The 23,446-nt window shown below is 44.7% G+C and overlaps 1 protein-coding gene across 1 annotated transcript in view; it reads left to right on the top strand.

Moving 5' to 3' along the window:
* ITGA9 (integrin subunit alpha 9) overlaps window positions 1–23,446 on the top strand; it is a 234,436-nt gene that overhangs the window by 71,307 nt on the left and 139,683 nt on the right. The window contains exons 14-15 of the mRNA XM_079947527.1: window positions 2,198–2,352; window positions 12,010–12,170. Of these exons, the coding sequence (XP_079803653.1) occupies window positions 2,198–2,352; window positions 12,010–12,170 (316 nt within the window). The remainder of the gene's footprint in view (window positions 1–2,197; window positions 2,353–12,009; window positions 12,171–23,446) is intronic.

Below are 23,446 nucleotides of genomic sequence, written 5' to 3' on the forward strand. Positions count from 1 at the left end.
TTAAACTGCTCATCGGCCCTGTTTAAAAGAAAGAGATCTTGATTTCAGCTTACACACACCATCATTTTCTAAAAGTAATCTTGTGAGATTTTAAGGATGGTAAAGGACTCCTTTTTAAACATGCACGCGTGCACACGCACACACACACAGTTACATTGTATGTGTGCACTGCCATAAGAGCAATCTTTGCAACTTTCAGAAATGCAGCTCAGAAAGATGGCACAAAGCATATGCACTGGTGCTGTTCCTCAACAAGTACAAAGCAAATGCCGAATTGCCACATTATGTTTGAAATGTCTAACGAGGGTTATTTGTAAGATTACCCAGTTAAAATTTGTTTGTTTGTTTGTTAAAATCTGGATATGCCAGAACCATGGACAGCTCCAAGTCAGCAAAACAAGTTGCTCTGAAGAGCTCAGTTGATGCTGTTATATTTTGATACCCACCTTAAGTGTTGTTATTTAGTCCTTTTGTGAAGGCATGGCTATTTCTTGACACAGCTGTTCATACCATCTTGATGTACAAAAAAGTGTGAGGTTTGGGGGCAGCTGGTTTGATGGTTTCTCACAAGGCTCAAGATGCCTACTGAGATATCTGAGCTACTGGTTATTTTATTTATTTACCATATTTATGTCCTGTTTTTCAGTCACAGCAGGCCACCAAGAGGGCTGACAATTAGAAAATATTAGTAAACATAATGTGATTTTTTCAAATGGCAGTGGTGACTGCTATATGCTCTGGAGGGACAGTGGTGTCAAATGATGTCAAACTCATCCCTGGATAATTACAGGGTCTGGGTACTAATGGGACTATCATTTTCCCTGGGGACTGTTTCCCATAAACAAATTAGATATTCATTGAATTTTGTGGACTTCCAGATCTAGTTGTTGCTTGGCAGGAATCAAATTAACCAAGGCTGTTCATATGAATATTGCGTCTCTTGAACTACAATTGTTAACAATCCTGTGTATTTTGAAAACTGGACTGCTCTAATTTTGTATCGTACTTTTGAAGACTTGATTCCAGCTTTGCCTATGAGGTTTGGGGGTTTCAGTTCTTATGGGGCAGTCTCCTTTTTTGTGTTTTGTTGACTACGTCCTCTGGTTTGGTGGCCATGACTGATGGCTCTACAAAGCCACTTCTAAGAATGCAATCCTAAAACATAGTACAAAGGAGCAAGCCCATCTCTTTTCTCTGACTTGGCAAAAGCTTGAGTAGTTGAGGAAGGAGAAGACCAAACAAGTTAGTATTTAGAGTACAGAAACATCTAGAAAACAGAACTTTGCAGGGACTATTCTGCATGGGAGGCTGTGTGAAGAGGCTCATACATGGTTGCAGATATTTAATCATGCCGGCACAATAGACTTCTTCCAAACAGTCAGGATACTGATAAGGTTAAGTTTGCTGCAACCACTTGTGGAGGCACTCCACACTGATGGTTCTTCATACATAACAGCACCCAGCAGAACGCTACAGTTATTGCATGTAAATCATGCCATATCTTCAAAAAAAAGAATAGAGGCAATCTGAGACAAAATAAGAGGCACAGAGAAGCTTCTGTGAACAAGAACTTTCCAGAGGATCTTTGTGCAAGCTTGTTAGCATTTATATAGTGCTTTTGGGTGTTTGTACATTACAGTGGTGCCCCGCAAGACGAATGCCTCGCAAGACAGAAAACCTGCTAGACGAAAGGGTTTTCTGTTTTGGAGGTGCTTCGCAAAACGAATTTCCTATGGGCTTGCTTCGCAAGATGAAAATGTCTTGCGAGTTCCTGCGGGTTTTTTTTCCTTCCCCCCCCTTTTTCTAAGCCGCTAAGCCGCTTATCTGCTTATCCGCTAAGCCGATAAGCCGCTAAAAGCCGCTAATAGCGCTAATAGCGCTAATCCGCTAAGCCGTCAATGGGCTTGCTTTGCAAGACGAAAAAAACGCTAGACGAAGAGACTCACGGAACGGATTCTTTTCGTCTTGCGAGGCACCACTGTATCTCAGTCATTGTTTCAACCAATCTACAATGTAGTTCTGTAATTTTATTCTTGTGTTGCAAATGGGGAGCTGGGCAGAAATACTTGCCTAAGACGACTTGAGGTAGATAGACTTCTATAGACTTCTCACCCATAGGTCGGTTTCTTAAGCCATTTCACTCCACTAACTATTACAAAAGTAATGCTTTTGTTGTTGTTGTTGTTGTTGTTTTAAGATCCAGGCCTGTCATTACTATGGACATCTCCATTTTCCTGCCAGCTTCCATTGACATCACAGCTCCCCAGTGCCACGATGACTTGCAGCCGGTGAACTGCCTAAACGTCACAGCCTGCTTTAGTTTCAGAGGCAAACACGTTCCAGGAACGATAGGTAAACTATTATCTTGGCATCCATTGCTGTTTATAATTTCTAAACCGGTGTTTGTAAAATGTTATTTGTGTTGTTTTTGTCCTCATAAGTTTACAAACTAGACCTGTGGGTCCCATTGCAGCTCTCCCTCAATGTTTCTCCACCTTCTGGTGTTCGCTTGCTCTCCCTTCTTCCATCATCCAGTCTTCATGTAAGCATGTTATTGTAAATGTAGACATTAATTTTGCTTTCAGCAGACACGGCATTTTCTTTGTTGTATTTAGTGCTATGGTGCCATAAAGCACTTCACAGACTCCAACTCATGTCAACCTGTAGACACTCTGCTCAGTCCCAAATACCTTCCAGGCTTCCTGCTTCATCTCATGATTCTTCCAAATCCAATGCACAGCCCTAGCACACGCTGCAACATTTTGTTGTAGCAGCCACTTGCTGCTTCATATAGCATGTTCTAAATATTTTACATATGTTATGCCAGTAATCCTTATAGCAACTTTGAGAGGTCAGTATAATTACAAAACTGCAGATGCAAGAGTGAGACTCAGTGGCTTACCTATGGCCGGATGCTGAGTTCATGGAAAAGATGAGATTGGAACTGAGGATTTCATGGCCGCCAGTTTGTTCTCTTAGCCACTATGCTACAATAAGGTAAAGGTAAAGGTACCTCTGACCATTAAGTCCAGTCGTGGCCGACTCTGGGGTTGCGGCGCTCATCTCGCTCTATGGGCCGAGGGAGCCGGCGTTTGTCCGCAGACAGCTTCTGGGTCATGTGGCCAGCATGACTAAGCCGCTTCTGGCGAAACCAGAGCAGCACATGGAAACGCCGTTTACCTTCCCGCCGGAGTGGTACCTATTTATCTACTTGCACTTTGATGTGCTTTCGAGCTGCTAGGTTGCTGCAATAGCTCTGAGTTAATGCAAAGACTAAGATCAACATGGATCAAGGTTTTTGTGGGTTTTTTTATTAGCTAGATGGACGCGGGTGGGGCTGTGGGTTAAACCACTGAGCCTAGGACTTGCTGATCAGAAGGTCAGCGGTTCGAATCCCCACGACGGGGTGAGCTCCCATTGCTTGGTCCCTGCTCCTGCCAACCTAGCAGTTTGAAAGCACGTCAAAGTGCAAGTAGATAAATAGGTACAGCTCCGGCGGGAAGGTAGACAGCGTTTCTGTGTGCTGCTCTGGTTTGCCAAAAGCGGCTTAGTCATGCTGGCCACATGACCCGGAAGCTGTACGCCGGCTCCCTCAGCCAATAAAGCGAGATGAGAGCCGCAACCCCAGACCCGGTCACGACTGGACCTAATGGTCAGGGGTCCCTTTACCTTTACCTTATAGTAGCTAGAACCTCCTCTCCCCATGTTACCAAGAGCCTTTTCTGGTAAATGTCTGAGGAGTTACTTGCGTGTGATGATTTTTTTTTGTATTGAAAACCGGAAGACCGGTAGATTTATTCCAGCTCTTCTTAAGAGACCCCATAAAACCAAAGGCACTCTTGGAACAAGCCTGGATTTATGCCTTGTGTTTTTTAATGTTCGCCTGAAATCTTCCTTTAAGGTTGTGTGAAAATGGCACATCTTCCTCTTAACTGGTTAGTTTAAACATAGATCTTTCTATTTAAAAGTTTTTTTTTATAGTGCTGCAAGTATCTTGAATGTTTTAGTGGTTGCTTGTATCTGTTTAGTTCTGCAGCATATTTTGTGAATTACGGTACAAATTCCATGTGTTTTATGGGAACATGTTGAAGGCTAAAATCTTAGCCAGTCTATTTATAGCTGAGATGGGCGCACATTAACAAGCAGTCAGGCAAACAATAGCATGTTGCTATGCAGTGTGTCCTATTGACTTCTCTTTCAGAGAGAACCAGATACAGTGACTTTTCTAGCATTGCCGGCTCTATATAATAGGTGGGCTAAAATTAGATATAGATATCAGTGAGGCTGAATGAATGTGGGGATGCTTGAGGAACTCATTCTTCGCAGATTCTGGTTTGAACTGATCGGATCTTCACCTGCCAGCGTAACGTAAAAGTTTAGTCATATTTTAAGCCAAGTTTTTCAATAAAGTTTAGGTACAGTGGTACCTTGGGTTACGTTACCCTTGGGTAATGTAATTTCTAGTTATGAACAAACTTGGAAGTGTATATTTTCGGGTTTCGCCATGCGCGCATGCGCAGAAGCAGCGCCTTTGGATACCGACTTTTCAGGGTAAGTACAGATCCCCGGGACAAATTAAGTTCCTATCCGGAGGGTCCACTGTACTTGTTTGACATTCATTTTACCAATATGACATGGCAGCTGAGCTTGAAGTATAGAAAAGTCATTAGGCCCATGTGATTATTCTTGAGGGGATGCTCCACATCACCAGCTGCATCCCTGAGCCAGACGAACATAATTTCATTTGTGTGCCACCTTTCCATAGTCCAAACCATGCTCAAGGTGGCTTAAAACATGAAAGAAATACATTGTTAGCATCCTTCCAGTAGCACCTTAAAGACCAACTAAGTTAGTTCTTGGTATGAGCTTTCGTGTGCATGCACACTTCTTCAGATACACAGATACACTTCAGATGTGTATCTGAAGAAGTGTGCATGCACACGAAAGCTCATACCAAGAACTAACTTAGTTGGTCTTTAAGGTGCTACTGGAAGGAATTTTTTGTTTTATTTTGTTTTGACTATGGCAGACCAACACGGCTACCTATCTGTAATTGTTAGCATCCGTCTGTCTCGAGAGACAATGGAGTGCACTTCCGGGGGTGAAGTCAAACTGCAGTGTTAGCAGCACCAAAGTGACCTTCCTGTATGGAGGTCCTGGGCTGGCCCAGACAACAAGAACCCACCTCTCAGCCTCACTGATGTGGACCAAGGAAAGCAGAGCAATACATCTGCCACCAGCTTGGCTGCAGGAGTTGCCCAAAGGAGGCGTACAAGGTGCCATCCAACATCCTTACGGATCTCACTCCTGATTTGTGTAGGGTTCACTCCTTAGCCATTTCTTCTCCTGAAGATGTCCTGCAAGGCAACAGAGATTTAGGATCAGAGTTTTCCTTCTCTTAGATGGGCCACCTTCCCAGGTTGATGAGTCCCATCTACCCCTCACTTCCCTCTACAGCACATGTGGAAACCACCTTCTTGATCATTGGACCAATTATTGGTCTCATCTGCTCAATCTGCTGGAGCTTGTCTTTTCGTGCAGGGGAATAAAAAAAGTAAAAATAAAATAAAATAGTATAATGCAGGAAGAAAAAGGGATTGGAAGGGAGGAGAGGGAAACCAAGCTGATGCACTAGTTCTACTAGAAGAGTTACGTAGTTCTGTCTTTGCAGATTCTGGCTGTCTTGGAGAGCAACCCTACCCTAAAAGTACAGCCCTTGTCTTCCATTGCACAGTTCTTCCCACAGACAGCTGATACGATGGCAATTGGAATCCTCCTGTTTGTTTATGTGCTGTGAACCAAATTTGTAGACGGTCTTTCAGCCTTGACAGCTCTCATGGCTGTTTATAATGAACATGAATGAAAACAACTCAAAACTAAAACAGAATCACCGTATTTTTCTCTCTATAAGACACACTTTTTCCCTCCTAAAAAGTAAGGGGAAATGTGTGTGCGTCTTATGGAGCGAATGCAGGCTGCGCAGCTATCCCAGAAGCCAGAACAGCAAGAGGTATTTCTGCACAGCGATCCCTCTCGCTGTTCTAACTTCTGGCTTAGCCGTGCGAAGCCTCTTCAGGGCAGGGGATGAAGGCTCCCCCTGCCCTGAAGAGGCTTTGTGTGGCTATATGTGTGTGTCTGTATTCCACTTACTTATACTTACACACACACACACACACACACACACACAGTCAGCATATGCAACAGAACATGTCTCTGGGATTCAGAATATATTTTTTCTTCTTTTCCTCCTCCAAAAACTAGGTGCGTCTTATGGTCTGGTGCGTCTTATAGAGCGAAGAATACGGTAGTTGCAGCAGCAGTACGTGGAACTATGTGTGTGCTGTTGCTACATCCTTCTCCCCCGACCCTAGAAGTTCCACCTTCCGCTGCACCCCTGCACTTCAAGGCACTTTGGTTCAGTCTCTGGCCGGCCCCCATATTCCATATTAAAGTGTTGCTTGAGAAGCCAAGCAGAAAGTGGCAATTAATGATCTCAGAGCAGGTTAGACTATGAAACGCAATAAACAATGAAACGATGCAGCACATTAAGCAAACATTTCAAAACTACAATGAAAACCACATACATTTAATAGCACAGCAGATAAACACTTGGTTAATTTGCGGTTGGCCTCAACTATATCAGCTCTCTCAGAAGGCCTGAGCAGAGAGGTGTGCCTTCAGTTGATACCACAAATAAGCAGTGTTGGCCCCAGTTGTACCTCAGAAGAGAGGGTATTCTACAGCTAGGGTGGGGTGGCCAACACAGAAAAAGCAAGCAGTGTTATGCCTGAATTTTAGTCTCTAAACAAGAAGATCAGGTGAGCTTGCATGTGTCTGTTGCTCGCATGTTCTGCTGCTCGTGTGAACAGCAGTCTCTCAAAGACTGCTGCTTACAGCATTGCATGAAGCGACTCTATTTTTACCATTCTGAAAAAGAGCTATTTATGAGCTGAAACTCACTTAGACACAAGCCCCTCAGAGAGCAGCACACAAAAGGGGTGATCTGAGTCAGCTGCTAACTACCAATCTAGTGACATCTGCAGGCTGGGTTTTTTCAAAAAAAAGTTAGGCTTGCTGTTTCAGTTTTCCACTTCTGACATCATTGGTTGTGTCTGCCAAAAGGCAAAGTGGAGAAAGATGTGAAATATACTACTCGAGATTGTAAAATGTCAGCTGTTGCTGAGAGGTGGCACGGTCACAGCTGGATGTAGATTGCTCATGGGCAGTTTTCTGTTACGTCTGAGAGTCAGTGTGCTCATTGCGATTACGATGTGCAAGGCGCTTTAAATTGCTCCGTTGGGTGGCTGTTGCCACAACTCAGTGAGACGTTTGGTGTATAGACGCCCCCCCCCCCCGCAGACTGGACGGTTTATATATTTGAAGCATTTTTACATCACACCTCAGTTGAAAAAGGCTCTCGGTTTGCAATGATCAGTAGTCAAACAGCTCCTTCCCTAAAAGTTGTGGCACACAAGGGGAAAGGGATGGGGATGGAGGAGGAAAGAAGCAATCTCAGGCACTAGTTCTTCAAGCAGGGATGGGGATCATGTGGCCCTTCAGATGTGCTTGAACTCCAGTTCCCATCAGCCCCTGGCAGGGATGATGGGAGCTTGAGTTCAGCAACATTCGGAAGTCATCCCTGGTCGAAACAGGAGCAGCTATCAGGGGGAGTGGTGTTTACCTGGCTTCCTGGCATGGGTGTCACTGCAGCTTACCGGGAGGAAGAAGAGGCAGGGTGTGGGGGTTGCTGTGGGCACCCCTTGTAGAGCCATTCTTGTAGGAGTAACGGAGACGACAGGAGGTTGAATGCAGATGAGCTGTGCAGAAGCAGGCTGGCAAGCATAGAATCATAGAATCATAGAGTTGGAAGAGACCACAAGGGCCATCGAGTCCAACCCCCTGCCAAGCAGGAAACACCACCAGAGCACTCCTGACATATGGTTGTCAAGCCTCTGCTTAAAGACCTCCAAAGAAGGAGACTCCACCACACTCCTTGGCAGCAAATTCCACTGTCGAACAGCTCTTACTGTCAGGAAGTTCTTCCTAATGTTTAGGTGGAATCTCCAAGCAAGCTGCCTACTAGCTCTGCCGAGGCTCCTTTTATTAGCAGAAGTCAACAATTGGAAACAGTAGTGAAACCACCCTGAATGCAACGTATTTCCATCTAAGCACATTTCCAGCATTAGCAAATGCACGTGTCAGCAGGTGTTTCACCAGAGTGGTGCATGCTCTGGTTATCTCTCGCTTGGATTACTGCAATGCACTCTATGTGGGGTTACCTTTGAAGGTGACCCGGAAACTACAACTAATCCAGAATGCGGCAGCTAGACTGGTGACTGGGGGCGGCCACTGATACCGGATAACACCAGTCTTGAAAGACCTACACTGGTTCCCAGTATTTCCGAGCACAATTCAAAGTGTTGGTGCTGACCTTTAAAGCCCTAAATGGCCTTGTTCCAGTATACCTGAAGGAGCGTCTCCACCCCCATCGTTCTACCTGAACACTGAGGTCCAGCGCCGAGGGCCTTCTGGCGGTTCCCTTGCTGCAAGAAGCCAAGTTACAGGGAACCAGGCAGAGGGCCTTCTCGGTAGTGGCGCCCGCCCTGTGGAATGCCCTCCCACCAGATGTCAAAGAGAAAAATAACTGCCAAACTTTTAGAAGACATCTGAAGGAAGCCCTGTTTAGGGAAGCTTTTAATGTTTAATAGGTTATTGTATTTTAGTGTTTTGTTGGAAGCTGCCCAGAGTGGCTGGGGAAACCCAGCCAGATGGGCGGGGTATAAATAATAAATTATTATTATTATTTCCCTGAAAGTTTTTCCCGATACTTGATTATGTCTGCGTCCCCGGTCATGCTTCAGCCAAGCGTTATGTCTAACAAACAAATTGTGAGAGGACAAAAAGTCAGGGGGGAAACCCCGTTTTCTAGCCAAGAAGGTCAGGGAAAGCAGGTGTAACACTCCTGGACATACTGTTGTATGTCTGGTGTGAGGTTTACCTCCGCAAAGCGTTACCTCCACACATTCTGGCACTCTCAACCATGTATTTGCACCACAGCAACCTTCCCACCTCCTCACCCCTCTCCCTCTTTCCAAGCTTCAGTTACCTCCATGCTCAGAAGGCCTTCTCTACTGGCTGCTTCTAGGTCTAAAGGGTCTCAGCTGAGTTGAAGATTATTTCTGCAATTCTTGATCTTGGTCTCTTAATAGCTGCTTCAGTTTTCCTCTTGACAGAATATTTTTTTATACTTGGCTTTGATTGGAAACAAACCAGATGTGTGGCACACTTAATTCTCATGCCTCTAAATAATCTAATATGCAGCCAAAATATGTAATAAGCCATTTAAAAGGCACAGGAGCCGGCTTTTACTGTCGCATGCACAATATGCAATTTCGTTGTGTGGTTGTTAGTAATCTGCAGCATCTGTACTTTCAATTTTTACATCAACCTTCTTATCTTGATGGGATGTGCCACCAAAGTGCCAGATTGTACACTTTTAAGTGCAGTTATCATAAATGCAGGGAATGCAGAGGTAGTTTCCTATTGGAGCGGGGCTCATGGATATTAATGAACACTATGCAATAATGGTGTTAACTTTAGCTTATCACTTGAGTAAGGCAACCTTGGCAGATGACTTACTGTGCTAACCTTTGATGACAGCCCTGATTGTATCCGCTTAGGGTACCGGTTAGCAAAATTATGAGTAACTAGTGTTGAAATTTGAAGGAACCGGTTGTGTCGAAACTATGCTGTTAACACACAGTACTTTACCAAATTTAAAAGATGCACTTCTTCCCTTTAACAGACCTTTCACTAGAAGCAGGCTGGCAGAATTTGAGATGTAGCCCTTGAATGTAGCCCTCTGCCAAGTATTGCAGAATGCCGAGTGCTTGACACACTTTTTTTTTTTGTTTTGTTTAATAGCTTTTATTTTGCTTAAACAGCTACATATAAATATAAACAACCAAAAATTACAAAGGAAAATTCCTTAATAGTAATGAAAAAAGACTACAAAAACTACAAAAAATATTGAAGTACATGACACAGAACATAAGCAACTATGGGAAATATAAAAGAAAAAAAAAGGGGGGAAAAGGAAGATGAGCCAAAGCAGGAAAGCTCATCAATAGTACACTTCTGTCAAGCTAACAACAGATTATTATTCTTATCAATTAACTCTATCTGCTTTCCAAAGGAATCCCTCATCTTGGTATCAGGGAGCATTTCTCTATGCGGTATCCTTAAGTGGGCTGCAAAATTAGGTTTATGGCACTGTTGCTTACATAGGCTGGTGGGGTGCATTTAAGTCATTGGGTCACAAGTAGCATAAGCTTACTTTTTTACTCTTCCTTTTTCCTTTTCTCCTCCTGTGATGAGGCTGCATTTTAATATTTGAATGTTTCAATATTTGAATGTTGTATTTTAATCTTGTTTTTAAGTAGTATTCATTCAGCTTGTTTTTATTATTGCTTGTTAGCTGCCCTCAGCCCAGCCTTGGCTGGGGAGGGCGGGGTATAAATAAATATTATTATTATTATTATTATTATTACTCTCAAGGAGTGTTTTCCAAGCTGTTTTTGGACTACAACTCCCACCATCCCTAGCTAGTAGGACCAGTGGTCAGGGATGATGGGAATTGGAGTTCAAAACAGCTGGAAAACACTGCTCTGGAGCCTTGATGTCTTTATTTGAACATGCGCTTGTTAAGAACCCAGAAGAGCCTGCTGGCTTATCAGCGTGCGGCATTCTGTTCTCACAGAGGCCAACCTAATGCCTGTGGGAACCTGCAAGCAGGACTCCAGTGCAAGAGCGCTCTTCCCCACTGTCTTTTCCTGCAAGTGGTGTTCAGAAGCATTCCTGCCTCTGACCCCAGAGACAGAGCATGGCCATCATGTCTGGTAGCATTGCTAGTCTTATCCTCCATGGAATTCGTTCAATTGTCTTTAAAAGCCACCCAGTGCTGCTGCAGTTAAGGACCTGTTGCTGGATGGCAGAGGTCAGCGTGGTGCAATCCTAAAACAAACCAAAAGACATATACTGTATTTTTCGCCCTATAGGACTCACTTTTTCCCCTCCGAAAATGAAGGGGAAATGCGTGTGCGTCCTATGGGGTGAATGCAGGTTTTCGCTGAAGCCTGGAGAGTGAGAGGGGTCGGTGCGCACCGACCCCTCTCGCTCTCCAGGCTTCAGGAGAGCCGCAGCGCCAGTCCCACAAGGTCGGGGGACAGCGGGGAGGCGGAACGCCGCCATCCCGCTGTCTCCCGATGTGGTTTGGAGGCTGACGGCGGGGAGACGCGTGCTTCTCCCGGCCGCCAGCCCTGCAAGCTCCGGGGACAGCGGGGAGGCGCAGCACGTCTTCCCGCTGTCCCCGGACCTGGTCTGCAGGCGGGCGGCGGGGAGAAGAGCGCTTCTCCCCGCTGCCGGCCCCACAAGCGCCTGGGGGGGAAAATAATATTTTTTTCCTTTATTTCCCCCCCAAAAAACTTGGTGCATCCTATGGGCCGGTGCGTCCTATGGGGCGAAAAATACGGTACCTCTGGATATGTAAAGGCTGCCCTCATGTTATTTTTTCTTTTTTTCTTTTAAAATATTTTTTATTACATTTTCCACCCCCCCCCCCAATTACATTATAACATATATCATAATTCACTAATCCCAAATTGTCCCTTCCCTTCCCTCCCCCACCTGGACTTCCCTCAACCTCCTTTTCTAGTTTGTTTTCACACATTATCAAATCCTGCTTATTTGTTTTCCATTCATTTTTTAAATATTTAATCTTATAATTTATTTTGTTATTTGTAAATGTTTACTCAAAACCTACTAAAGAGTCTAATTCTTCGCATTGTTGCTGTAGATGAGCCGAAAATGGTTCCCAATCTTCTTTAAAGGATTTTTTAATGTCCTTATCTGTCAGTTAGTTTTGCCATTTTGGCATATTCTGTAAGTTTTTCTTGCCATTATTTCATTGGTATTTTATCGCTTTTCCATTTTCCTTTTTTTCTTTTTTAGGATTGAACTGTAACCTGACGGCAGATGTGGCAAAGAAGGAAAAGGGCCATCCCATCAGGGTTTACTTTGTTTCTTCCGGAGAAGCAGTGGGCCAGATCACAGAGCAGTTCCAGCTGTCCTATATGCAGCAGAAGTGCAAACAGTACCTAGCCTACGTGAAGGTCAGTCCGTTTCCCCTATATTATTTATCAGTTGAACCTTCTTGTCTTTGCAGTTGTTGGATCAAATTAGTCTGCATGTGGTAATTCAGTTAACCAGGGCCGGCCCTGCCGTTGGGGAATGGCAGAAAAGCGATGGAGAGCAGAACTGTTTATGACACAAAGCTTGCCCCATCACTCCTAAGCTAGCCTGAAATGAAGATGTCAATGCCACCAGTATTGGAAATAAGATTCAACCCTGGTCAGCATGGAATATGTGAGGGGGAGCGTTAATGCAGGCAGCAAAATGTCCTTGGCCCTCATCACTAAAATGTTTCTGGTTACCTGGGAGTAAACCCTACTAAACGTGCTGGACACACTTCCAAGTAGGATTGACTGCGTTGTAAAAGGGCCTCTTTTTAAATGGAAAGACTTGGGGCATTTTATATACGGTTATTGAATGCATACAACAAAAGTTGGAAAGAAAGAGTATCTCCAGCTGATGCTCCACCCTGAGTAAAGACGTCCAGATCTCCCCTGAAAATGTAGAATTAGCAGCAGAAGAAAAAAAGTCTGGGTTTCCTGCAACAACCAAGTAACAATTGGTTCATTTCCGTATAGCAAATGCGTTATCTCGAAAGACCCTGAACTAGTCCCTTTTCCCACGCCTGTAAATAGATACTTGTCTTTTGGTTATTCTTGCTGCTTTCCTTTCTCAAGTACACTGGCTTTAATTTGCTTAGCTTTATTTGTAATAAGACTCCAACGCACAATTGTTTGACTCCAGTACGGAGTTGATGATGACATTGCAAAACGGCTAATTCTGTCAGGAAGCTGTTCTTGTCCCTAGAGGAGAATCCATCCACTCACTTACCAGCTTTCCCCCCACGATTTTGGTAGAGACCACCCACGTCTGTCCTAATAAGCTTCTTTGCATATGGAACATTACTGTTCCAGAAAACTTTAAGCAGGCCTGCAAATATGCATGACTTGGTATTCCTCTTTGGTATTGTTATGAGTTTGAGGAGTGGCATTAAGCCGTGTGCCAGATCCCACTAATCCATGGATCCAGCAAGTGTTAAAAGCTAATCAAGCCTTATAATTCCTAGCCTAGCCAAGCTAGTTTCCTGGGGGATTAAGGAGCTCGGTGGGAGACAGCAAAGGGTTGGAGCCCCCTCCCTCAATAGACAAAGCCAGAGTTGAAGGCAGAGTTTGCAGTGATGGTGAGCTGGAGAGTCAGAGCAACGTTTGATTTCCCTTTGAATCCAAGTCTGTGGCTATGGGAGAAACAAGACCCTTTTGGGTTGTTGATGCTGTGAAGCCCTCCATCGTAGGCTCAGGTTGTATATATGTGTAACTAAACTGTACATCGCGAAGATAGCATAATCTCCAATTGCCTCATTCCCAAAGGAAACACGAACTCTGAGTAAGTGCTTGGAACCTGTGGAATCTTGCACTGCTTGGAGATCGGGGTGTTGTGTAACTGCAACAATATTGTTTTCAATTATAGTCCCTTGCTCAGCTCCTATGTGCATCAGTGGAGTTTGCTTTGATCAAAAGCATTCCTGGACTGTAGGTCGGTTCATCTAAATGTCTTAACAAATCATATTTCCTGCTTGTTCTTGTTGTAGACGTATTTCCTTGTTAGGAAAACTCTCAATAGGAAGAGCGTGTCCCTCAAAAAACCTTTTTGTACCATTACCATTTTCTCCTAGATAATTATTTTGAGTGTGATATGCTTCAAGGAGATGAACAATTGCCTGGTGAAGTCTGTTGGGAATTGCAGCCGCTTAGATAATTGAAGGCAAAAAGGGCAATGTTCAATGTTATTTTGGAGAAGTGAGAGAGATGGGAAGCTGTATAGTAGAAGTGCAGCTTTCTAGATATTGTGGGACTCCAACTCCCATCAGCCCTAGCCAGCATGGCCAATGGCCAGGAATGATGGGAATTGTAGTCCAGGTTCCCTACCCTGGCCATTCAGAGTGCTGATTTTAAATTCCTAGCTCCACAAATTGCAGGAATGTTCATTTGCTTGTACAGTGAAGGATGGGAAGTGATAGGAACGAAGGTCCTGGACAGCTTGTGCTCCAGTGGGAGGAAGCAGTATTGACTGCTTAATGTCTGAAATATGAAAGAGCCTTGAAAACAGAAGAAGGCTGGGTGAAGGGGTCATGATTACTTAGGAGATATATATGGTAAAGAGGTCAGGGAGAGCAACATTGCTCAATTAACTGCCACAAACAGTTTGGTGTCCTGTAATGTGTTGTAAGAGATTGCCTTCATAATTTTACATGTGTTCCAAAACCTCATCTTTGTTGTAACACGGTCAACATGAAACAGCCTTCTTTTAAAAATAGCTATTTATTTTCTTTCTGCTTCTAATATACGTACCTTACTTTCCCTTTCTAAAAATATGCATTTGGACCACATACAGCCAACAGGGTAGATCGTAATGGAAAAGATTGTGTGGATTGTGCTCTTAAAACAACAGACTGGGCCCAAAGGGCCGCAAATGAGCTTCTGGTCATTCACTGTGAATTTTTCAGGCCTAGGCCATTTTACTCTTTGGGGAGATAGCTTCCTGTTTTGGTAAGACTGTTTACGCTGAGGAGAAGGGGTTGAAAAGCTGGCTTGTGTGCTTTGGCTTGGATGGGAGTGCGCCAGTAAGTGGAGTTAATGTTATCAGTCCCCAGTCCTGGCTTAGTGTGAAAACCCCCCCTGCCAAAATGTACTCATTTCCTTGAAGCATTTTACCCCCTCTCTTAAGAAAGAAATGCTTCTGGAGTAGGGTTTAGAAACAATGTTGTTGTTGTTTAGTCGTTTAGTCGTGTCCGACTCTTCGTGACCCCATGGACCAGAGCACGCCAGGCACTCCTGTCTTCCACTGCCTCCCGCAGTTTGGTCAGACTCATGCTGGTAACCTCAAAAACACTATCCAACCATCTCGTCCTCTGTCACCCCCTTCTCCTTGTGCCCTCCATCTTTCCCAACATCAGGGTCTTTTCCAGGGAGTCTTCTCTTCTCATGAGGTGGCCAAAGTATTGAAGCCTCAGCTTCACGATCTGTCCTTCCAGTGAGCACTCAGGGCTGATTTCCTTCAGAATGGAGAGGTTTGATCTTCTTGCAGTCCATGGGACTCTCAAGCACCATAATTCAAAAGCATCAATTCTTCGGCGATCAGCCTTCTTTATGGTCCAGCTCTCACTTCCATACATCACTACTGGGAAAACCATGGCTTTAACTATACGAACCTTTGTTGGCAATTAGAAACAATACCCTCAGGCTTAAAATCCAAGAGACATGGCACAAAAGGAAAAGGTATGGGGAAGAGAGATGGGGAGGGAAATGCACAATCTTATAGCAACCAGCTGAAGTGGACACATTCAGGGAGATGAGAGCTCATTACAGCTTATCGCTCAAGAGAGCTGATGCTTCTTTCTCTGTTCCCTGTACCCTGACGGAATGGAAAAATTAGTTGCTGATCAGGGCAATAGGAAATTGAACTAGTAGATTTTAGGCAGTTAGAAACAATATATATATATGTTGAAGCCTATCACTACCTTTCTTAAGTTAACATTTGCCACCAATATTGTTCTGTTAGCATCTGCTGGACAGTTCCTCATGCAATTGAGTTATCACTGGGAGAGAAGTTTCAAGCGGTATTCCACTACCACTGTCTTAGCAAACAAACACTCCGTCGAGTTTTCCCATTGCTTCTCCACAGTTTCCGCAGTAAAAACTCTGTTTTCTCAGCTTCCAGCTAAAGCCAGATGTTAGAGATGAGGGAACAATATTACAAATGTATTGCAGTTTCAAAATACACCATGTTTCATTTCTTAAATATACAATGTGCTAATACATTCTGATGAAACAGGATATTGTTAAATTAAATGGGCCATGAATATTTTATAATGCAAGATCCTTTAATGTTTATTGGCTTAATTCTTTTCCTAGTTAATGGGATTTTGCAATCTGCAACAGCACTCCACAAGCCACAGAGCTTTTGTAATATTTCTGCTTTAGGGTGGCTGCAGGAATTTCATTTCCAGAAAGACCCTTGATCATGAGCTTTACATTTCCTAATGTTTTTATTATTCGGGTGTGCCACTGCTTGGTCTATTAAAAGAGACGCACCTCTTATCTATGTATGTTTATTTTTTTTATTGGAGAATATCAAACATCAATTTCAATTTTTGGGAGAAAAACAGGGATCAGTTTTAGAAAACAGGAACTGAGTCATTTGTTTTAATAATCTGATTCTGCTTTTCTTTAGTAGTAACCCTGCCTTTGTTGATTCACTTGTTTATTACTAAAGGAAATTAGAAAAAAATATAGTTCTGATTCCTATGTGTTCGGAATCTTGGCCATTCACAGAAGATCACAGGTTTTCTGTTGGGATAGCTGCTGCTTGAGCAGATGTGTCTGGAAGTAATAGAGGAATGGAGAACTGTGGCCAGCCTGATGTTTAATTCCAGTTCCCATCAGTCCCCGCTAGCATAGCCAGTTGTCAGGGATGATGGAATCTGTCGTCCAACAACACCTGAAAGGGGACACAGACTCTCAGTTCCTGAGCTAGATCACATGGTACTTTGTTGGGAAGAGGTTGCACACTGTACATTTGTGGTGCTGAAAACACGAGCATCTCAACATGGAGGTTATAATCTGAGCCTAGAGTTTGGCTTAGTGAGCTACTATCAACAGTAGGAGCTTTGACCTCAGAACTCTCTTCAGAATTGGGGTATACAGCACCAACCCCTGGAGTTGGCAGATAATATGAAGCCTGTGGATTGGCTAGGTCTGATATAAATGCTGGGAGCTTGGCCAACAGAGCAGTACCTTCTGCACGCTGCTGTTTAGATTCCAGCGTCCTCATCACTAGCTGCTGGAATTCATGATGTCCAGGTTGAGAGTCAGGTATAGCTGCCATTCATCCTGGGCTGGTGCTGGCACAAAGCTCTGTCCAGGGCAAATAAATATGTGGCTGTCCTTTTTGAACGGTCATTCTGAGAGTACAGTTGGGCTCTTTTGGCATGATATCTGTTGCATAGTTAAACCTCCAACCATGATCCCACAAATGTTTATTGGGGCAAGCTAGTTGTACTGGTGTGCTAGGCTAGTTGTGCATGTAACTAGCACCATTCCTTTGAACCTCCTTTGAACCTCTGACTCTGGCCAGCAGCTGTTGGCAGTTGCAGACGAAAGACAAAGGATTAACTGCAACACACACAGGTGTGTTTATGATTTTTCATGCCCAGTTGGCTTTGAGGGACACTTTGTCTTGTGCAGCCAACAAACTGGGTTGCGGGTACACAAGAAAAGTTCTTGTGCATTTTGGGTAGAGGTGTTAAGTAACACAGGGTTGCCCAGATTCACTGCTCGACAGCATCTTGCAATGTGTTTGCCCAGCATGTGGATTCAAATGTGTCAGGTAAGATGGGGCTACCACTTAAAAGGAATGGGGCTCCTTCAAGAGGCTTCCCCTAGTTGGGTATATCTTGGCTGCGCAGATTAGAGTCCACCGCAGACTCTGCGCCGCAAGCGGTCATGCCACAATACACTTGTTAGTTTTTAAGGTGTTGTGGGACTCTTTCATGTGTCACATTTCAGCAAATGTTCTTGTTAGCCATGTCTGATAAAGCTCTTGTGGCATTTGAACCCCAGTTATTAACTTTTGAAGATTAAAAATGCCATGGCATGCTGCTGGTCATTAAGAGAGAGAAGGAATAGATAATATTATCTCTGCACAGGGGCCATGTTGTGGCATGGTTATGTGTACATTTCACTAAAAACAATAGGAATTGTATCTTTGGGTTTGTGTTCCTGTCTTTATCTGGGCACTGTATATTTTCCAAGCACTAATGCCTTTTTTGATATATGCAGCTAACCTTCCTCTTATCAGACTGTTGCCCTTCTGCATTCTTGTCTTTAAACGCTAGAGCCTTCTTGTTAGCCCAAAGTGTTTAAAAATCATCTCACAAAACATTTTTCTAAGTTATTGTATTATTTTAAGTTGGCACTAATACCTCTCCTCCTTCCAAGGCATCCAGCTCAGTAGCAAGATACAACAGCTGCTTCTTTCTTTCCCTGCTTGCCCCGGAGAGTTAACTTCAGAGGGATTTGGAAATTATTTTGAAAAGCGTTCGGCTTTCTTCCAACAATTGCATTGTTTCACGCACGTGCTTCCCCCCACTTCCCCATGCGGTTAGGAGCAGCAGTTACAAGGCTTGTTTTCTTAGGAGGGAAAGCACAGGAGGCTTATTGTGATATCGACTTACTTGCAAATGTCTACGTTGAATATGGGGGAGCAGGCAAACACCCAGACATGGTGAAAGTCTGGAATGCAGCATCAGTTTCTCCTGCAAAGCAAACAACATTGACCTGGAGGGTGCCCATCCCCCATTATTTCCAGCAAGCTCAGGCTCAGGCTTCCTTCTCCTTTTGCTAGCTACATTGCAATGTCAATGTGTTCTCCAAAGTCCTGCTCAAGGATCTAAGGCAGAGATCGGGAACTTGTGGCCCTTCAGATGATGATGGACTACAGCTCCCATCAGCCCCAACCAGCATGGTCAGTGATCAGTGATGATGGGAGTTGCAGCCTAGCAACAGCTGGAGGACTAGCAAGTTCTCCATCCCTGATCTGTCTTCATTAATATCCACCTAGCCTTCTCATGCTCATGGGAGGAGCCACCATCTTCTGGCTTTTCAAAGCCTTCTTCCATGAGCTCTAGAATGGTCAACTGACCATTAGCAGTCTATTAGAAACAGATCACATTAAGCAAAAGATCCTCATGACACACTGCAGTAGCATTTCTTTTAGAAGGTATCTAGCAAGGCGTGCTAAAAATTCGGGGGAAATGATTTCAGCAGAATATATGGAAATGGAGCAGAATAATTATTGTGGTTTCAGAAGTTGGGGACAAAGGAGCCTTTATGTCTGTCAGTGTTTGGGTGGCTGTGGCTTGACTCTTATTTTTCTGTGGCTTGGCTTCAGGCGTCTGAGATAAAGTTGCTCAGCCCTGGTGAAACCCAAATGTGAAAACAGTTGAAAGCAGTGGAGAAAGCTGCACCGGGTCTTAATATTTTTATTTTAAGTGTTGTATTTGAGATACGTTCTACTCATAACCCTAAAAGTTGTGCACCGAAGCCATTGGGAGTGGAGCAGAATTGTTTCACAGTGACTCTGGATTGAAAGAGGAAAATGGTGCCCTCCTTTGTGCAGTCGTAGATATCCCTCATCCTTCTCATCCTTTAGCAATCGCAAGGCTAGCGTAGTGATGATGATAAACTTCTCGTTTGATCCCTGTGTTTATTATAGATGACGTATGCAGCTTGTGTCCAGCCAAAGGGGGAGCCAGCAGAGCTAGTAACTGCTATCAATCATTTCTTGTTGCTGCTCAAAAGCCAGGCCCCCGGAACAGCTTCTGCTTAACGCAGTCTGCAGTTAAATCAGACACAGCGTTTATGTCTTCCAGGTACTTTTATCTTTATGGTTTGGCAGGATGTCTTAAACAGCTCCATGATGCCTTAACATTAACTGCCTACTTGAGGTGATGGATATATGTTGCTGCTAAACTCAACCCAAACATAGTTCTAAATATCGGCACCATATGACAGGCATCTAGAATGGCTTGATCATCTGTGGTCGCCTCCTAACATTGCCCAGGTGGATCTGCAGCAGCATAGCTCTTGCCTTTTCTTAGCTCTGCTTCTGATGGTGCAAATAGCCATAAGTGGTCTGAAGTGGTGGACAAGTACCCTTGGAATGGTAACAAGCCGACCATGTTCTTGTGCCATTCACAAAGCAAAACGGTTCATAAGTAGGGGTGCATCTTCTTTGAAGAGGGATTGGTACACCCGCTCCTTCCTCACACCAATTCTTCTTTTGGTCTTAGTAATGCAGGAGTGCAGAAGCGGATGTGTCTTGCTTGGGGCTTGTTAAACTCGTTTCTCCCCACGCAAATCTGCCCAAATTTCTAACTGCAAATGTGCATGTTGCTGACAACCTTAGAAGGCAACCTGAACATACTGTTGCATCCCAGTACTAATGTAAAGGTAAAGGTAAAGGTACCCCTGCCCGTACGGGCCAGTCTTGACAGACTCTGGGGTTGTGCGCCCATCTCACTTAAGAGGCCAGGGGCCAGCGCTGTCCGGAGACACTTCCGGGTCACGTGGCCAGCGTGACATCGCTGCTCTGGCCAGAGCCAGAGCCGCACACGGAAACGCCGTTTACCTTCCCACTGGTAAGCGGTCCCTATTTATCTACTTGCACCCGGAGGTGCTTTCGAACTGCTAGGTTGGCAGGCGCTGGGACCGAGCAGCGGGAGTGCACCTCGCCGCAGGGATTCGAACCGCCGACCTTTCGATCGGCAAGCCCTAGGCGCTGAGGCTTTAACCCACAGTGCCACCTGCGTCCCTAGTACTAATGTACACAAAGACTAAATCTTACCATCTAAAACCACCTGGTGAATTGCACTTTAGAACAACACAGCTAATTTAACTTGCTGAGGCACCTGGCAGTGACTGCTGTGGGTGAAGTTGTTAGGAAGGATTTGTTTCCAAGTGCAGGGTTGCAAACTGACCAGGAAAATTAAAACTTTTGTTTTTTATTGCCAGCTTGATCTGCTGAAATGGGCAAGAGAAGTCCCTTTGAGCGTAAAAATAACCCTTAGCACCTGGCTGATGCTTGCATATTAAAGACAGAGATACAGAGATCAGTTTAAAAGTTGGGAGCCTTCAGCATGCCATGTTTGCTTCTAGTGGTGTGGTTCATCTAGGTCAGGGAGGTCCAGCACATGGCCTGAGGACCACATGTGGCCTTTGAAGCCCTTTGGGGGGGCCCTCAGCAACATTTGATGCTCCCCTGCAGCCTTGCGAGGCATTGGGCTTTGGGAAGGAGTCATGAGAACCCTGACAGGGTCCTAGAATCCTTCTTCCTCTTTCCTAAAAACCTAGTTAGTGCTTCCCCAGCTTTGGGAAGTTAGGTGGGAGGGCTCCAGGACCCTGCAAGAACCTTGCACCTCCTCCCCAAAGCCCAGCACCCCACTTAGCCAACTTTGGGAAGCCAGTGCCAGGGCTGGGGGGGGAGGGGTATCACATTTTGGCCTTGCTCCCCCCCCCCCATCTGCATGAAAAGGCATTGTGCAGCCTGTGGGTTCCGTGCCAAAGTACTATTGCATCCCACTTGCTATGAAAAGTTGGACTGCACTGATCTAGGTTATTGTGAGTCGAGGAACCAAACCCGCATGGTGATGAATAAAAGACAAGGACACAAGTATTTAGGTTAATGGGCTGAAAAGGCCACAACTTTATTGGTTACACCATGTGAGTGGTATTGGCTTAGGCATTGGATAAAACAACCCATACATGTCCCCACCCATGCAGTGGGGGGTTCTTTGAAGGTTAACAAACAGTGGGAGGAGCTTGTTTATGCAAATACAACTGGAAGCTTCCCCTGATGTCACCGAGGGTCATGCCATGGCCCTAGCCACCAGCGGGGCATCAGGCAGGATCCACGACCGTCGGATTCCTTTAACGGAATACCCAAAAGGGGAGGGGTAGGTGATGGTCAAACCCCGCCCACCAACGCACAACACATATTCCAGTGCCTAACCGCCAATACCGGAAAAGTTGTGACGAGTTGCTATGAGGTAGGCGGAAAACCAAGAGGCTGGTGCCAATTAGCCAAATGGATAAAAACTCCTACCAGGCCCCCTGGATAACCAGGGTGACCAACTAAATTCCATAGCTGTCCAGCTGAGGGTCAGCTGGGAGATGACGCAGGGGGCCGAACACGCCCCCTGCCTCTGCGGGAACAGTTCCTGCTCACAGCACGCCCCCTCTGTGAAGAGGAGAGGCTTTCCTGAGCATGGTGGTGTCATTGTAAGCTGACCCTGTTAAATGGGCACGTAATTGGTCCTAGAAATAATATTTGGCATAAATGTTGCGTTGTGTCAATGTTGTGCATCTCTTCCATTCACAGAGAAGTAAGAATACTTGGTGGCCTCATAAAAGTTAGCACTGAACTGAAATTCTCTGGTTAGAACTTTCACCTCAAAGCGTGGGAGAAGTGGGGGAATTAAATGGACATGGTTTGCTTTGTAGGACAAAGGATGACAGAGCTGTTGGAACAAGAGAGAAGTTGCCCTTGAACCTTCATGTTGATTTTGCCCCTTCCCTCTCATGCATCTCTTGTGAATGAGATGGTAAAGCGAGGGAGGGCATTTTCATTCAGTCCAAGTAGGTTTCCCAGTTTGAATGCGTTTTGCCTTTACCCCCTTCTGCCACTAGTCTTCGCAAATAGCTTGGACTTAAAAGGCAATTGTTTTGTTAGGCAATCAGTCTTATCTCCAAGGAATACAAATGTAAGGAGCTTTGCATGCTGTCTGCCAGGCTTGGTTATGCTGGAATTGGGATGCTGGCTACATGCCCGGTAAAGGGCAAGGTCCATTTGGCTGGCATTGCACATTTGGAAACTATGTGTGTGCACACGTGAGGGAGAGAGGGGAAAGTATTTAGTGGCGGTGACAGATCTACAATTTAGTGAGCATCTGTTCTCCTGACCCAGTTGGCTTGTGATGTCCTTATCTGTTTCCTCAAGGTAAAGAGTGTCACAGGCTGCATTGAGGCTGGGATTCAAATTGTCACGGAAACTGAAAATGGTCTGCAAAAATGATGCGTGGCAGCGTTTTTCAATTTTCTGACTTTGCTAGAATAACTTCCCAGAAGAACTCTGAGTAAAAGACACCCATTTGCATTTTACTTTGGGAATTTATATATTTATTTACATTTAAAACATTTCTTATCCATGCTTCATTGCAAATGCAATTCCAGGATGGGTTACAGATCTCAATGCATTCATTTAAAAAACCAGGCAGATAAATGACAATCAGGCAATAATATAATCAGTGCTTTTTTCCTTAAAAAAAATGTTTAGGGGCACTCTCATTTTCCTACTCATATTGAAATACTGCACCTCAATGAGGCCAAACTTAGATTCACAAAATGTTTAGGGGTATGTGTCCCCCTGCATCCGCCCAGAAAAAATGCACTGGATATAATGCACATGAGGACTTCGATGCTCCCTAACTGGAGCTGTAAATTTAAACCGTACTTTTCACTCTATAAGACGCACCCGGGCATAAGATGCACCTAGTTTTAGAGGAGGAGAACAAGAAAAAAAATATTCTCTCCCTCTCTGTGCAGCGCCCCTTCAGCGAAGCGGCAGGAGAAGTGGAGCCTCTTCCGTTTCTTCTCCCGCTTCGCTGAAGGGGTGCTGCGCAGATAGGGAAAGCTGCGCAGCA

Source organism: Podarcis cretensis, assembly GCF_951804945.1.
Source record: "Podarcis cretensis genome assembly, chromosome: 12".
Classification (NCBI taxonomy): domain Eukaryota; kingdom Metazoa; phylum Chordata; class Lepidosauria; order Squamata; family Lacertidae; genus Podarcis; species Podarcis cretensis.